Raw genomic sequence first — 16,890 nt, 5'->3', positions numbered from 1 at the left:
TCAACCTGTACAGTGAAGGTTACATGTGACACTGAATCAAATCAAATCAAATCAAATCTCATGTCAAGGAAGCAGAGGGGAAAAGAATAGCAGATGTTTCAATAGACATTGATGACTGTCCAAAAATCGCATAATTTTGTGATGGAATCTTCAACAACACAAATGGGTGCTTCATCCACATTGTTGCTGGAATGAATTTCACACCCACAAGACATACTTCCATTTGTGATGCTAGAAATATTTAATTGCATGTGTACTCAGCCACCGATGATTTTGGTATTCCAAAAAAAAGCAGGAAACACCAACGCTCATTCAACGTACATTGGTTGAAGCCAAGTCTTTTGAGATCCATCTGAATGAAATAACCAGGAGTTTCAAACTTAAACCCTGTTGCTGTGCAGTTGAGCTTGTCTAAATTCAGAGTCAGATGTGGACAAGGTGAAAGAAGTTTCAGTATGGGATGGTTTCAAAGAAATCTTTGACTTGGACCAAAAAAGCTATGCAGGTCTTCATGTCCCATCACAGCTACTTTCTCTAAAATTCTGAGTCTAGCTTGAAGAACCATAGTTTATGTTTCATTTAGAGAGATCAAAAAAGGTATTGTTGTCTGTTTATAGAAGATGTTTACACATGACAGAGTCCTGAGATAGTGATGAGATCATGTGATGTATTTTCCAACGTGTGGTCCAATGTCAAACAAAGTGAGTAATCACTTTTTTCTCATATAAGTGAATACACAACCAACACATCGAATTGTGAACAAGTCTTCACCAGTACAATTGGAAGGTTCACATGCAGCTGCCTTCCTGGGTACAGCATCAATGCAACAAACACTTCATGTTGTGATACTAGGATATTTCTATACATATTATATATACATATTTCACTATTAATGATTTCAGATTAGCACTATGTGGAGCATACGATAAATAGTTTAAATTGTGACATGTAAACATGCCGAACAAGACAATCAGCATCTCAGTACAATACACGACACTTCGGCACTTTGTAGACAGGATGATGGCTGTATGATGGCACCAAATGTGGTGAAACAATGTATTATGATACATCCTGAGGGATTCTCCATTTATGCTCATAAGTCTGTTTTGTTCTTTATCAGCATGCTGTTAATGCTCATGACAGGTAACTTAACTTGGTGAGAAATTTTATTTCTTATTGAGGACACAATAACCAAGTTCATGTGTACATTCAACAGGATTCTTTCTCACAGCAGAGGAAAACATATCTCACAATTCACAGAATGTGTTTGCAGTCTATTGTCAGTTGACAGTGGATGTTAACAAAATAGATTGCACTGGCTGTATCGTCAGCATGATTAATAGATTGGAAAAGCTGGTCTCATGGCAAGGAAGCAAAGGGAGGAATCATTGGAAAGGTTTCCTTAGACCTTGATGAATGTTCAAAAATCACATAAGATTGCACTGAAATCTTCAACAACACAAATGGGTGCTCCATCCACATTGTTGCCAAAAACAAATTTCACACCCAGAAGGAACGCTTCCATTTGTGATGCTAGAACTATTTAATTGCACATGTTCTCACCCACTGATGATTTTGGAATTCCAAACAAAGCAGTGAACACCAACACTCTATCAATGTAGATGGGTTGAAGACAAGTCTTTTGAACTCCATCTAAATGAAATGAAAAGGAGTTTTAATCTTAAACCCTGTTGCTGTACAGTCGGGTTTGTCTAAATTCAGAGTCAGTGGTGGACAAGGTGAAAGAATTCATCAGTATGTGATGGTTTCAAAGATTTTTGACTTGGACCAAAAAAGCTTTGCATTTTGTTCTCATGGACTCACCATTAAACAATCTTATTGCTGAGCAGAAATTGTAGTTGGAGCCTTGTAGGTGTGAGGGGGGAGTGCAGAAAGTGAAAGGTTATGCCACGAATACAGTCGCATGGCATCACATGGTCATGTGATATATTTGTGAGAAAAGGTAATGCAGATATGCAGGTTTACATGTCCAATCACAGCTATGTTTTCTAACATTCTGAGTCAAGCTTGAAGAACCATAGTTTTTATCTCATTTAGAGAGATCATAAAAGTATTGTCAGATTACAGAATATGTTTACATGACAGACTCCTGAGAAACTGATGAGATCATGTGATGTAAATTTCCAAGGCACTGCCTAATGTCAAAGAAAGTCAGTAATCAAAAATTGGACTTTTTTCTGTAGATATAGATGAATGCACAACCAATACATTGAATTGTAAACAAGTCTGCAATAATACAATTGGAAGCTTCACATGCAGCTGCTTTCCTGGGTACAGCATCAACGCAACAAACACTTCACGTTGTGATGGTCAGATAGTTTTGTGCACATATTATATACATATTATGCTATTAATTGTTTAAGATTAACACTTTGTCAATTGTACATCAAAGAGTTTCAATTGTGACTTGCATATGACTGACAAGATAATCAGCGTCTTACTACAATGTATGACACTTCTGTGCTTTGTGGACAGGTTGATGGCTGTGTGATGGCAGTGAAACATTGTATTCTTAATCATTCTGAGGATTTCTATATCTATGCTCATAAGTCTGTTTTGTTTGTTATCATCGTGCTGTTAATGTTCATGACATATCACTTAGCTTGGTGAGAAATTTAGTTACTTAATGAGGACACAATAACCAAGTTCATGAGTACTTTCAACAGGATTTCTTTTAAAACAGAGGAAAACATATTTCATAATTTACCAAATGGCTTTGCAGTCTATTGTTGTCAGTTGACAGTGGACGTTAGCAAAACAGATTGCACTAACCGTGTAGTCAGCATGATTAATAGATTGGCAAGACTGGCCTCATGACAAGGGAGCAAAGAGAGGTTTCCTTAGACATTGATGAATATGCAACAATTACATAATATTGCGATGAAATCTTCAATAACACAAGTAGGTTGTTGCTGAAATGATTTCCGCACACACAAGACACATTTCTGTTTGTGATGCTAGAAATGTTAAATTGCACATGTACTCAGCCATTGATGATTTTGAAACAAAGCAGGAAACACCATCGCTCTGTCAATTGAGATTGGTTGAAGCCTGGACTTTTGAGCTCCATCTGAATGAAATAACCAGGAGGTTCAAACCCTGTCGCTGAGCAGTTGAGTTTTTCTACATTCAGAGTCAGTGTGGACAAGGTGAAAGAATTCATCAGTATGGGATGGTTTCACAGATTATCGACTTGGACCAAAAAACGCGATGCATTTTGTGCCCAATGACCCGACATTAACCAATCGTATTGTTGAGCAGTAATTGCAGTCGGTGCCTTTTAGGTGTGAGGGGGGAGTGTACAAAGTGAAAGGTTATGCCACTAATAAAGTCACATGGCACCATATGGTCATGTGATATATTTGAGAGAAAAGGTAATGGTGATATGCACGTGTTCACGCACAATCACGCCTACTTTCTGTAAAATTCTGGGTCAAGCTTATGGAACCACAATTCATGTTTCATTCAGAGAGATCATAAAATGTATTGTTGTAGGTTTACAGAAGATGTTTACACGGCAGTGTCCTGAGATAGTGATGAGATCATATGATATAAACTTAAAGGTTTGGTCTCATGTCAAACAACGTGATTAAACAAATATTGAAATTTTTTTCCGTAGATGTAGATGAATGCGCAACCAATACATCGAATTGTGAACAAGTCTGCAATAATACAATTGGAAGCTTCACATGCAGCTGCTTTCCTGGGTACAGAATCAATGCAACAAACACTTCACGTTGTGATGGTAGGATATTTTTATCCAAATATTACATGCATATTACGCTATTAATGGTTTAAGATTAGCACTTTGTGAAATGAACATCAAATAGTTTCGATTGCGATCTGTGAGCTTCTGACTTCCAAGATAATCAGTGTCCTGTTATAACGCTGTTCACTTATGCGCTTTGCAGACAGGTTGATGCCAGTATGATGGCGCTAAGTGCTGTGAAACAACGTATTCTTATACATTCTGAGGACATCTCAATTAATGCTCATTATTGTGCTTTGCTCTTTATTGGCATACTGTTAATGCTAATCACATATTACTTAACTTGGTGAGAAATGTCCCTTCATGAGGACAGAATAACCACGTTTATGTGTATGTTCAAGCAGTTTCTTTCGCACAGCGGAAGAAAACATATTTCACAATTCATGGAATGTCTTTGAAATCTATTGTTGCCTGTTTAGAGTGGATATGAACAGAAGAGATTGCACTGGCTGTGCAGTCAGCATGAGTAGTAGATTGGCAAGACTGGTCTCATAGCAAGGGAGCAAAGGGAGGAAGCATCGGAAAGGTTTCCTTAGACATCGATGAATGTTCAAAAATCACATAAATTCTCACTGAAATCTTCATCAACACAAATGGATGCTTCATGCCCCTAATTGTCAAAATGAATTCCACACCCACAGCACAGACTTCCATTTGTGATGCTAGAAATATTTAATTGCACGTTTACTCATCCATTGAGGATTTTGGAATTTCAAGCAATGCAGTACACGCCAACGCTGTGTCAATGAAAATTGGTTGAAAAGAAGTCTTTTCATCTGAATGAAATAAGAAGGAGGTTCAACCTTAAACCCTCTCGCTGTGCATTTGAGTTTGTCAAAATTCACATTCAGCTGTGCACAAGGTGAAAGAATTCATCAGTATGTGATGGTTTCAAAGATTATCAACTTGGACCAAAAAAGCTTTGCATTTTGTGGTCAACATTAACCAATCCTATTTTTGAGCAGAAGTTGTAGTCGGAGACTTGTAGGTGTGATGGCGGAGTGCAGAAAGTGAAAGGTTATGCCACTAATACAGTCGCATGGCATCACATGGTCATGTGATACATTTGAGAGAAATGGTAAGAGAGATATGCAGCTGTTGATTTCCAATCATGGCTACTTTCTCTAACATTCTGAGTCAAGCTTGCAGAACCATAGTTCATATTTCATTTAGACAGATCATAAAAGTATTGTCGTCAGATTACAGAAGATATTTACATAACAGATTCGTGTGAAACTGATGAGATCATGTGATGTAAATTTCTAAGCCACTGTCTAATGTCAAACAAAGTCAGTGATCAAAAATTGGACTTTTTTGTGTAGATATAGATGAATGCACAACCAACACATCGAATTGTGAACAAGTCTGCTATAATACAAATGGAAGCTTCACATGCAGCTGCCTTCCTGGGTACAGCATCAACGCAACAAACACTTCACGTTGTGATGGTAGGATATTTTTATCCAAATATTACATGCATATCACGCTGTTAATGATTGAAGATTACCACTTTGCGGAATGTACATCAAACAGTTTCATTTGAGAGCTGTCAGCTTATGAGTTCCAAGATAATCCGTGTCATTTCAAGTTTGTAGTCGGAGCCTTATAGGTGTGAGATGGAAATGCAGAAAGTGAAAAGTGATGCCACTAATACAGTCGCATGACATCACATGGTTAGATTAGATTAGATTACTTTCAGTGTGAAAACAGGCCCTTCGGCCCAACAAGTCCACACCGACCTGCCAAAGCGCAACCCACCCAGACCCACCCCACTACATTAGCCCCTTCACCTAACCCTACGGGAAACTTAGCATGGCCAGTTCACCTAACCTGCACATTTTTGTATTGTGGGAGAAAACTGGCGCACGGGTCATGTGATATATTTGAGAGAAAAGGTAATGGAGATATGCAAGTGTTCATGTCATATCATGGCTACTTTCTCTAACATCCTAGTCAAACATGCAGAACCATAGTTCATGTTTCATTTCGACAGATGATAACAGTATTGTTGTCAGTTTACAGAAGATATTTACATGAGAGAAGCTATTTACATGGCACTGGCTGTGCAGTCAGCATGAGTAGTAGATTGGGAGAAAGTGAGGACTGCAGATGGTGGAGTACCAGACGTTTCGGGCATAAGCCCTTCTTCAGGAATTCTCCTGCTCCTCGGATGCTGCCTGGCCTGCTGTGTTTTTCCAGCACAACATTTTTCAAACATGAGTAGTAGATTGGCAAGACTGGTCTCATAGCGAGGGAGCAAAGGGAGGAAACATCGGAAAGGTTTCCTTCGACATCGATGAATGTTCAAAAATCTCGTAACTTTGCACTGACATCTTCAACAACACAAATGGGTGCTTCATACCCCAAGTTTCTTCGAAATGAATGGCACAACCACAGCACAGAATTCCGTTTGTGATGCTAGAAATATTTAATTGCACATTTTCTCATGCATTGAGGATTTTGGAATTTCAAGTAATGCAGGACACACCAACGGTGTGTCAATGAAAATTGGTTGAAAAGAAGTCTTTTCATCTGAATGAAATAAGAAGGAGGTTCAACCTTAAACCCTCTCGCTGTGCATTTGAGTTTGTCAACATTCACAGTCAGTTGTGTACAAAGTGAAAGAATTCATCAGTATGTGATGGTTTCAAAGATTATCAACTTGGAACAAAAAAGCTTTGCATTTTGTGGTCACCATTAACCAATCCTATTTTTGAGCAGAAGTTGAAGTCGGAGCCTTGTAGGTGTGATGGCAGAGTGCAGAAAGTGAAAGGTTATACCACTAATACAGTCGCATGGCATCACGTGGTTATGTGATATATTTGAGAGAAATGGTAAGGGAGATATGCAGCTGTTGATTTCCAATCATGGCTACTTTCTCTAACATTCTGAGTCTAGCTTGCAGAACCATAGTTCATATTTCATTTAGACAGATCATAAAAGTATTGTCGTCAGATTACAGAAGATATTTACATAACAAAGTCGTGAGAAACTGATGAGATCATGTGATGTAAATTTCTAAGCCACTGTCTAATGTCAAACAAAGTCAGTAATCAAAAATTGGACTTTTTTGTGTAGATATAGACGAATGCGCAACCAACACATCGAATTGTGAACAAGTCTGCAATAATACAATTGGAAGCTTCACATGCAGCTGCCTTCCTGGGTACAGCATCAACGCAACAAACACTTCACGTTGTGATGGTAGGACATTTTTATCCAAATATTACATGCATATCACGCTGTTAATGATTGAAGATTACCACTTTGCGGAATGTACATCAAACAGTTTCATTTGTGAGCTGTGAGCTTCTGACTTCCAAGATAATCAGTGTCATTTCAAGTTTGTAGTCGGAGCCTTATAGGTGTGAGATGGAAATGCAGAAAGTGAAAAATTATGCCACTAATACAGTCGCATGACATCACATGGTTAGATTAGATTAGATTACTTGCAGTGTGAATACAGGCCCTTCGGCCCAACAAGTCCACACCGACCTGCCGAAGCGCAACCCACCCAGACCCACCCCACTACGTTTGCCCCTTCACCTAACCCTACGGGAAACTTAGCATGGCCAATTCACCTAACCAGCACATTTTTGTATTGTGGGAGGAAACCGGCGCACGGGTCATGTGATATATTTGAGAGAAAAGGTAATGGAGATATGCAACTGTTCATGTCATATCACGGCTACTTTGTCTCACATACTGAGTCAAACTTGCAGAACCATAGTTCATATTTCATTTCGACAGATGATAACAGTATTGTTGTCATTTTACAGAAGATATTTACATGAGAGAAGCTATTTACATGACACTGGCTGTGCAGTCAGCATGAGCAGTAGATTGGGAGAAAGTGAGGACTGCAGATGCTGGAGTACCAGACGTTTCGGGCATAAGCCCTTCTTCAGGAATTCTCCTGCTCCTCAGATGCTGCCTGGCCTGCTGTGTTTTTCCAGCACAACATTTTTCAAACATGAGTAATAGATTGGCAAGACTGGTCTCATAGCGAGGGAGCAAAGGGAGGAAACATCGGAAAGGTTTCCTTCGACATCGATGAATGTTCAAAAATCACATAACTTTGCACTGACATCTTCAACAACACAAATGGGTGCGTCATACCCCAAGTTTCTTCGAAATAAATGGCACAACCGCAGCACAGACTTCCGTTTGTGATGCTAGAAGTATTCAATTGCACCTTTACTCATCCATTGATGATTTTGGAATTTCAGACAAAGCAGGAAAAACCAAAGCTCTGTCAATGAATATTGGTTGAAAAGAAATCATTTGAGCTCCATCTGTATGTAATAAGAAGGAGGTTCAAACTTAAACCCTGTCAGTTTGGCGTTGAGTTTGTTTACATTCAGAGTCAGTTGTGGAAAAGGTGAAAGAATACATCAGGCTGTGATGGGTTCACAGATTATTGAATTGGACCAAAAAATCTATGCATTTTGTGCCCATGAACTGGCCATTAACCAATCTTATTGTTGAGCAGAAATTGTAGTTAGAGCCTTGCAGGTATGAGGGGGAAGTGTAGAAAATGAAATGTCATGTCACTGATACAATCACATGGCCCCACATGGCGAGTTGATATATGTGTGAGCAACGATAGGAGGGATACGCAGATGTACATGTCTAATCATGGCTACTTTCTCTAAAATTTTGGGTCAAACTTGAAGAACCAGGGATTATACTTCATTTAAAAAAATCGTAAAATGTATTGTTGTTAGTTCTCAGAAGACAGAAAACTGAGAAACTAATGAGACCATGGGATGTAAATTTCTAGGGCACTGTCCAATGTTAAACAAAGTCAGTGATCAAAAATTGGACTTTTTTGTGTAGATATAGATGAATGCGCAACCAGCACATCGAATTGTGAACAAGTCTGCAATAATACAATTGGAAGCTTCACATGCAGCTGCCTTCCTGGGTACAGAATCAACGCAACATACACTTCACGTTGTGATGGTAGGATATTTTTATCCAAATATTACATGCATATTACGCTATTAATGGTTTAAGATTAGCACTTTGTGAAATGGACATCAAATAGTTTCGATTGCGATCTGTGAGCTTCTGTCTTCCAAGATAATCAGTGTCCTGTTATAATGCTGTACACTTACGCTCTTTGCAGAAAGGTTCATGCCAGTATGATGGCGCTAAGTGCTGTGAAACAACGTATTCTTATACATTCTGAGGACTTCTCAATTAATGCTCATAATTGTGCTTTGTTCTTTATTGGCATACCGTTAATGCTAATCACATATTACTTAACTTGGTGAGACATGTCCCTTCATGAGGACAGAATAACCACGTTTATGTGTATGTTCAAGAAGTTTCTTTCGCACAGCGGAAGAAAACATATTTCACAATTCATGGAATGTCTTTGAAATCTATTGTTGCCAGTTTAGAGTGGATATGAACATAAGAGATTGCACTGGCTGTGCAGTCAGCATGAGTAGTAGATTGGCAAGACTGGTCTCATAGCAAGGGAGCAAAGGGAGGAAGCATCGGAAAGGTTTCGTTAAACATAGATGAATGTTCAAAAATCACATAAATTCTCACTGAAATCTTCATCAACACAAATGGATGCTTCATGCCCCTAATTGTCAAAATGAATTCCACACCCACAGCACAGACTTCCATTTGTGATGCTAGAAATATTTAATGGCACGTTTACTCATCCAATGAGAATTTTGGAATTTCAAGCAATGCAGGACACACCAACGCTGTGTCAATGAAAATTGGTTGAAAAGAAGTCTTTTCATCTGAATGAAATAAGAAGGAGGTTCAACCTTAAACCCTCTCGCTGTGCATTTGAGTTTGTCAAAATTCACAGTCAGCTGTGTACAAGGTGAAAGAATTCATCAGTATGTGATGGTTTCAAAGATTATCAACTTGGACCAAAAAAGCTTTGCATTTTGTGCCCATCGACCCACCATTAACCAATCCTATTTTTGAGCAGAAGTTGTAGTCGGAGCCTTGTAGGTGTGATGGCAGAATGCAGAAAGTGAAAGGTTATGCCATTAATACAGCCGCATGGCATCACGTGGTCATGTGATATATTTGAGAGAAATGGTAAGGGAGATATGCAGCTGTTGATTTCCAATCATGGCTACTTTTTCTAACATTCTGAGTCTAGCTTGCAGAACCATAGTTCATATTTCATTTAGACAGATCATAAAAGTATTGTCGTCAGATTACAGAAGATATTTACATAACAAAGTCGTGAGAAACTGATGAGATCATGTGATGTAAATTTCTAAGCCACTGTCTAATGTCAAACAAAGTCAGTAATCAAAAATTGGACTTTTTTGTGTAGATATAGACGAATGCGCAACCAACACATCGAATTGTGAACAAGTCTGCAATAATACAATTGGAAGCTTCACATGCAGCTGCCTTCCTGGGTACAGCATCAACGCAACAAACACTTCACGTTGTGATGGTAGGACATTTTTATCCAAATATTACATGCATATCACGCTGTTAATGATTGAAGCTTACCACTTTGCGGAATATACATCAAACAGTTTCATTTGAGAGCTGTGAGCTCATGAGTTCCAAGATAATCCGTGTCATTTCAAGTGTGTAGTCGGAGCCTTATAGGTGTGAGATGGAAATGCAGAAAGTGAAAAATTATGCCACTAATAGAGTCGCATGACATCACATGGTTAGATTAGATTAGATTACTTGCAGTATGAAAACAGGCCCTTCGGACCAACAAGTCCACACCGACCTGCCAAAGCGCAACCCACCCAGACACACCCCACTACCTTTGCCCCTTCACCTAACGCTACATGAAAGTTAGCATGGCCACTTCCCCAAACCAGCACATTTTTGTATTGTGGGAGGAAACCGGCGCACGGGTCATGTGATATATTTGAGAGAATAGATAATGGAGCTATGCAAGTGTTCATGTCATATCACGGCTACTTTCTCTAACATCCTGAGTCAAACTTGCAGAACCATAGTTCATATTTCATTTCGACAGATGATAACAGTATTGTTGTCAGCTTCCAGAAGATATTTACATGAGAGAAGCTATTTACATGGCACTGGCTGTGCAGTCAGCATGAGTAGTAGATTGGGAGAAAGTGGGACTGCAGATGCTGGAGTACCAGACGTTTCGGGCATAAGCCCTTCTTCAGGAATTCTCCTGCTCCTCGGATGCTGCCTGGCCTGCTGTGTTTTTCCAGCTCAACATTTTTCAAACATGAGTAGTAGATTGGCAAGACTGGTCTCATAGCGAGGGAGCAAAGGGAGGAAACATCGGAAAGGTTTCCTTCGACATCGATGAATGTTCAAAAATCACATAACTTTGCACTGACATCTTCAACAACACAAATGGGTGCTTCATACCCCAAGTTTCTTCGAAATGAATGGCACAACCGCAGCACAGACTTACGTTTGTGATGCTAGAAATATTTAATTGCACATTTACTCATCCATTGATGATTTTGGAATTTCAGACAAAGCAGGAAAAACCAAAGCTCTGTCAATGAATATTGGTTGAAAAGAAATCATTTGAGCTCCATCTGTATGTAATAAGAAGGAGGTTCAAACTTAAACCCTGTCAGTTTGGCGTTGAGTTTGTTTACATTCAGAGTCAGTTGTGGAAAAGTTGAAAGAATACATCAGGCTGTGATGGGTTCACAGATTATTGAATTGGACCAAAAAATCTATGCATTTTGTGCCCATGAACTCGCCATTAACCAATCTTATTGTTGAGCAGAAATTGTAGTTAGAGCCTTGCAGGTATGAGGGGGAAGTGTAGAAAATGAAATGTCATGTCACTGATACAATCACATGGCCCCACATGGCTAGTTGATATATGTGTGAGCAACGATAGGAGGGATACGCAGATGTACATGTCTAATCATGGCTACTTTCTCTAAAATTTTGGGTCAAACTTGAAGAACCAGGGATTATACTTCATTTAAAAAAATCGTAAAATGTATTGTTGTTAGTTCTCAGAAGACAGAAAACTGAGAAATTAATGAGACCGTGGGATGTAAATTTCTAGGGCACTGTCCAATGTCAAACAAAGTCAGTGATCAAAAATTGGACTTTTTTGTGTAGATATAGATGAATGCGCAACCAGCACATCGAATTGTGAACAAGTCTGCAATAATACAATTGGAAGCTTCACATGCAGCTGCCTTCCTGGGTACAGAATCAACGCAACATACACTTCACGTTGTGATGGTAGGATATTTTTATCCAAATATTACATGCATATTACGCTATTAATGGTTTAAGATTAGCACTTTGTGAAATGGACATCAAATAGTTTCGATTGCGATCTGTGAGCTTCTGTCTTCCAAGATAATCAGTGTCCTGTTATAATGCTGTACACTTACGCGCTTTGCAGAAAGTTTGATGCCAGTATGATGGCGCTAAGTGCTGTGAAACAACGTATTCTTATACATTCTGAGGACTTCTCAATTAATGCTCATAATTGTGCTTTGTTCCTTATTGGCATACCGTTAATGCTAATCACATATTACTTAACATGGTGAGAAATGTCCCTTCATGAGGACAGAATAACCACGTTTATGTGTATGTTCAAGAAGTTTCTTTCGCACAGCGGAAGAAAACATATTTCACAATTCATGGAATGTCTTTGAAATCTATTGTTGCCAGTTTAGAGTGGATATGAACATAAGAGATTGCACTGTCTGCGCAGTCAGCATGAGTAGTAGATTGGCAAGACTGGTCTCATAGCAAGGGAGCAAAGGGAGGAAGCATCGGAAAGGTTTCGTTAAACATAGATGAATGTTCAAAAATCACATAAATTCTCACTGAAATCTTCATCAACACAAATGGATGCTTCATACCCCTAATTGTCAAAATGAATTCCACACCCACAGCACAGACTTCCATTTGTGATGCTAGAAATATTTAATGGCACGTTTACTCATCCAATGAGAATTTTGGAATTTCAAGCAATGCAGGACACACCAACGCTGTGTCAATGAAAATTGGTGGAAAAGAAGTCTTTTCATCTGAATGAAATAAGAAGGAGGTTCAACCTTAAACCCTCTCGCTGTGCATTTGAGTTTGTCAAAATTCACAGTCAGCTGTGTACAAGGTGAAAGAATTCATCAGTATGTGATGGTTTCAAAGATTATCAACTTGGACCAAAAAAGCTTTGCATTTTGTGCCCATCGACCCACCATTAACCAATCCTATTTTTGAGCAGAAGTTGTAGTCGGAGCCTTGTAGGTGTGATGGTGGAGTGCAGAAAGTGAAAGGTTATGCCACTAATACAGTCGCAAGGCATCACATGTGATATATTTGAGAGAAATGGTAAGGGAGATATGCAGCTGTTGATTTCCAATCATGGCTACTTTCTCTAACATTCTGAGTCAAGCTTGCAGAACCATAGTTCATATTTCATTCAGACAGATCATAAAATATTGTGGTCAGAGTACAGAAGATATTTACATAACAGAGTCGTGAGAAACTGATGAGATCATGTGATGTAAATTTCTACGCCACTGCCTAATGTCAAACAAAGACAGTAATCAAAAATTGGACTTTTTTGTGTAGATATAGATGAATGCGCAACCAACACATCGAATTGTGAACAAGTCTGCAATAATACAATTGGAAACTTCACATGCAGCTGCTTTCCTGGGTATAGCATCAACGCAATAAACACTTCACGTTGTGTTGGTAGGACATTTTTATCCAAATATTACATGCATATCACGCTGTTAATGATTGAAGATTACCACTTTGCGGAATGTACATCAAACAGTTTCATTTGTGAGCTGTGAGCTTATGAGTTCCAAGATAATCCGTGTCATTTCAAGTTTGTAGTCGGAGCATTATAGGTGTGAGATGGAAATGCAGAAAGTGAAAAGTTATGCCACTAATACAGTCGCATGACATCGCATGGTTAGATTAGATTAGATTACTTGCAGTGTGAAAACAGGCCCTTCGGACCAACAAGTCCACACCGACCTGCCAAAGCGCAACCCCCCCAGACACACCCCACTACCTTTGCCCCTTCACCTAACGCTACATGAAAGTTAGCATGGCCACTTCCCCAAACCAGCACATTTTTGTATTGTGGGAGGAAACCGGCGCACGGGTCATGTGATATATTTGAGAGAATAGGTAATGGAGATATGCAAGTGTTCATGTCATATCACGGCTACTTTCTCTAACATACTGAGTCAAACTTGCAGAACCATAGTTCATATTTCATTTCGACAGATGATAACAGTATTGTTGTCAGTTTACAGAAGATATTTACATGAGAGAAGCTATTTACATGACACTGGCTGTGCAGTCAGCAGGAGTAGTAGATTGGGAGAAAGTGGGACTGCAGATGCTGGAGTACCAGACGTTTCGGGCAGAAGCCCTTCTTCAGGAATTCTCCTGCTCCTCGGATGCTGCCTGGCCTGCTGTGTTTTTCCAGCTCAACATTTTTCAAACATGAGTAGTAGATTGGCAAGACTGGTCTCATAGCGAGGGAGCAAAGGAAGGAAACATCGGAAAGGTTTCCTTCGACATCGATGAATGTTCAAAAATCACATAACTTTGCACTGACATCTTCAACAACACAAATGGGTGCTTCATACCCCAAGTTTCTTCGAAATGAATGGCACAACCGCAGCACAGACTTACGTTTGTGATGCTAGAAATATTTAATTGCACATTTACTCATCCATTGATGATTTTGGAATTTCAGACAAAGCAGGAAAAACCAAAGCTCTGTCAATGAATATTGGTTGAAAAGAAATCATTTGAGCTCCATCTGTATGTAATAAGAAGGAGGTTCAAACTTAAACCCTGTCAGTTTGGCGTTGAGTTTGTTTACATTCAGAGTCAGTTGTGGAAAAGTTGAAAGAATACATCAGGCTGTGATGGGTTCACAGATTATTGAATTGGACCAAAAAATCTATGCATTTTGTGCCCATGAACTCGCCATTAACCAATCTTATTGTTGAGGAGAAATTGTAGTTAGAGCCTTGCAGGTATGAGGGGGAAGTGTAGAAAATGAAATGTCATGTCACTGATACAATCACATGGCCCCACATGGCTAGTTGATATATGTGTGAGCAACGATAGGAGGGATACGCAGATGTACATGTCTAATCATGGCTACTTTCTCTAAAATTCTGGGTCAAGCTTGAAGAACCAGGGATTATACTTCATTTTAAAAAATCGTAAAATGTATTGTTGTTCGTTCTCAGAAGACAGAAAACTGAGAAATTAATGAGACCGTGGGTTGTAAATTTCTAGGGCACTGTCCAATGTTAAACAAAGTCAGTGATCAAAAATTGGACTTTTTTGTGTAGATATAGATGAATGCGCAACCAGCACATCGAATTGTGAACAAGTCTGCAATAATACAATTGGAAGCTTCACATGCAGCTGCCTTCCTGGGTACAGAATCAACGCAACATACACTTCACGTTGTGATGGTAGGATATTTTTATCCAAATATTACATGCATATTACGCTATTAATGGTTTAAGATTAGCACTTTGTGAAATGGACATCAAATAGTTTCGATTGCGATCTGTGAGCTTCTGTCTTCCAAGATAATCAGTGTCCTGTTATAATGCTGTACATTTACGCGCTTTGCAGAAAGTTTGATGCCAGTATGATGGCGCTAAGTGCTGTGAAACAACGTATTCTTATACATTCTGAGGACTTCTCAATTAATGCTCATAATTGTGCTTTGTTCTTTATTGGCATACCGTTAATGCTAATCACATATTACTTAACATGGTGAGAAATGTCCCTTCATGAGGACAGAATAACCACGTTTATGTGTATGTTCAAGAAGTTTCTTTCGCACAGCGGAAGAAAACATATTTCACAATTCATGGAATGTCTTTGAAATCTATTGTTGCCAGTTTAGAGTGGATATGAACATAAGAGATTGCACTGTCTGCGCAGTCAGCATGAGTAGTAGATTGGCAAGACTGGTCTCATAACAAGGGAGCAAAGGGAGGAAGCATCGGAAAGGTTTCGTTAAACATAGATGAATGTTCAAAAATCACATAAATTCTCATCGAAATCTTCATCAACACAAATGGATGCTTCATACCCCTAATTGTCAAAATGAATTCCACACCCACAGCACAGACTTCCATTTGTGATGCTAGAAATATTTAATGGCACGTTTACTCATCCAATGAGAATTTTGGAATTTCAAGCAATGCAGGACACACCAACACTGTGTCAATGAAAATTGGTTGAAAAGAAGTCTTTTCATCTGAATGAAATAAGAAGGAGGTTCAACCTTAAACCCTCTCGCTGTGCATTTGAGTTTGTCAAAATTCAGTCAGCTGTGTACAAGGTGAAAGAATTCATCAGTATGTGATGGTTTCAAAGATTATCAACTTGGACCAAAAAAGCTTTGCATTTTGTGCCCATCGACCCACCATTAACCAATCCTATTTTTGAGCAGAAGTTGTAGTCGGAGCCTTGTAGGTGTGATGGTGGAGTACAGAAAGTGAAAGGTTATGCCACTAATACAGTCGCAAGGCATCACATGTGATATATTTGAGAGAAATGGTAAGGGAGATATGCAGCTGTTGATTTCCAATCATGGCTACTTTCTCTAACATTCTGAGTCAAGCTTGCAGAACCATAGTTCATATTTCATTTAGACAGATCATAAAATATTGTGGTCAGATTACAGAAGATATTTACATAACAGAGTCGTGAGAAACTGATGAGATCATGTGATGTAAATTTCTACGCCACTGCCTAATGTCAAACAAAGACAGTAATCAAAAATTGGACTTTTTTGTGCAGATATAGATGAATGCGCAACCAACACATCGAATTGTGAACAAGTCTGCAATAATACAATTGGAAACTTCACATGCAGCTGCTTTCCTGGGTACAGCATCAACGCAACAAACACTTCACGTTGTGTTGGTAGGACATTTTTATCCAAATATTACATGCATATCACGCTGTTAATGATTGAAGATTACCACTTTGCGGAATGTACATCAAACAGTTTCATTTGTGAGCTGTGAGCTTATGAGTTCCAAGATAATCCGTGTCATTTCAAGTGTGTAGTCGGAGCCTTATAGGTGTGAGATGGAAATGCAGAAAGTGAAAAA

At 39.0% G+C, this 16,890-nt stretch overlaps 1 protein-coding gene across 1 annotated transcript in view; it reads left to right on the top strand.

The window, feature by feature from the left end:
- The window catches only part of LOC140478652 (uncharacterized), a 76,623-nt gene that overhangs the window by 56,589 nt on the left and 3,144 nt on the right, over positions 1-16,890 (top strand). Inside the window, exons 10-16 of the mRNA XM_072571869.1 lie at positions 3,641-3,766; positions 5,113-5,238; positions 6,869-6,994; positions 11,867-11,995; positions 13,343-13,468; positions 15,103-15,228; positions 16,574-16,699. Of these exons, the coding sequence (XP_072427970.1) occupies positions 3,641-3,766; positions 5,113-5,238; positions 6,869-6,994; positions 11,867-11,995; positions 13,343-13,468; positions 15,103-15,228; positions 16,574-16,699 (885 nt within the window). The remainder of the gene's footprint in view (positions 1-3,640; positions 3,767-5,112; positions 5,239-6,868; positions 6,995-11,866; positions 11,996-13,342; positions 13,469-15,102; positions 15,229-16,573; positions 16,700-16,890) is intronic.

The sequence above is a fragment of the Chiloscyllium punctatum genome, chromosome 6 (genome assembly GCF_047496795.1).
Source record: "Chiloscyllium punctatum isolate Juve2018m chromosome 6, sChiPun1.3, whole genome shotgun sequence".
Classification (NCBI taxonomy): Eukaryota; Metazoa; Chordata; class Chondrichthyes; order Orectolobiformes; family Hemiscylliidae; genus Chiloscyllium; species Chiloscyllium punctatum.
The sequence above is the reverse complement of the archived record's forward strand: the minus strand, read 5'-3'. Positions and strand labels throughout refer to the sequence as shown.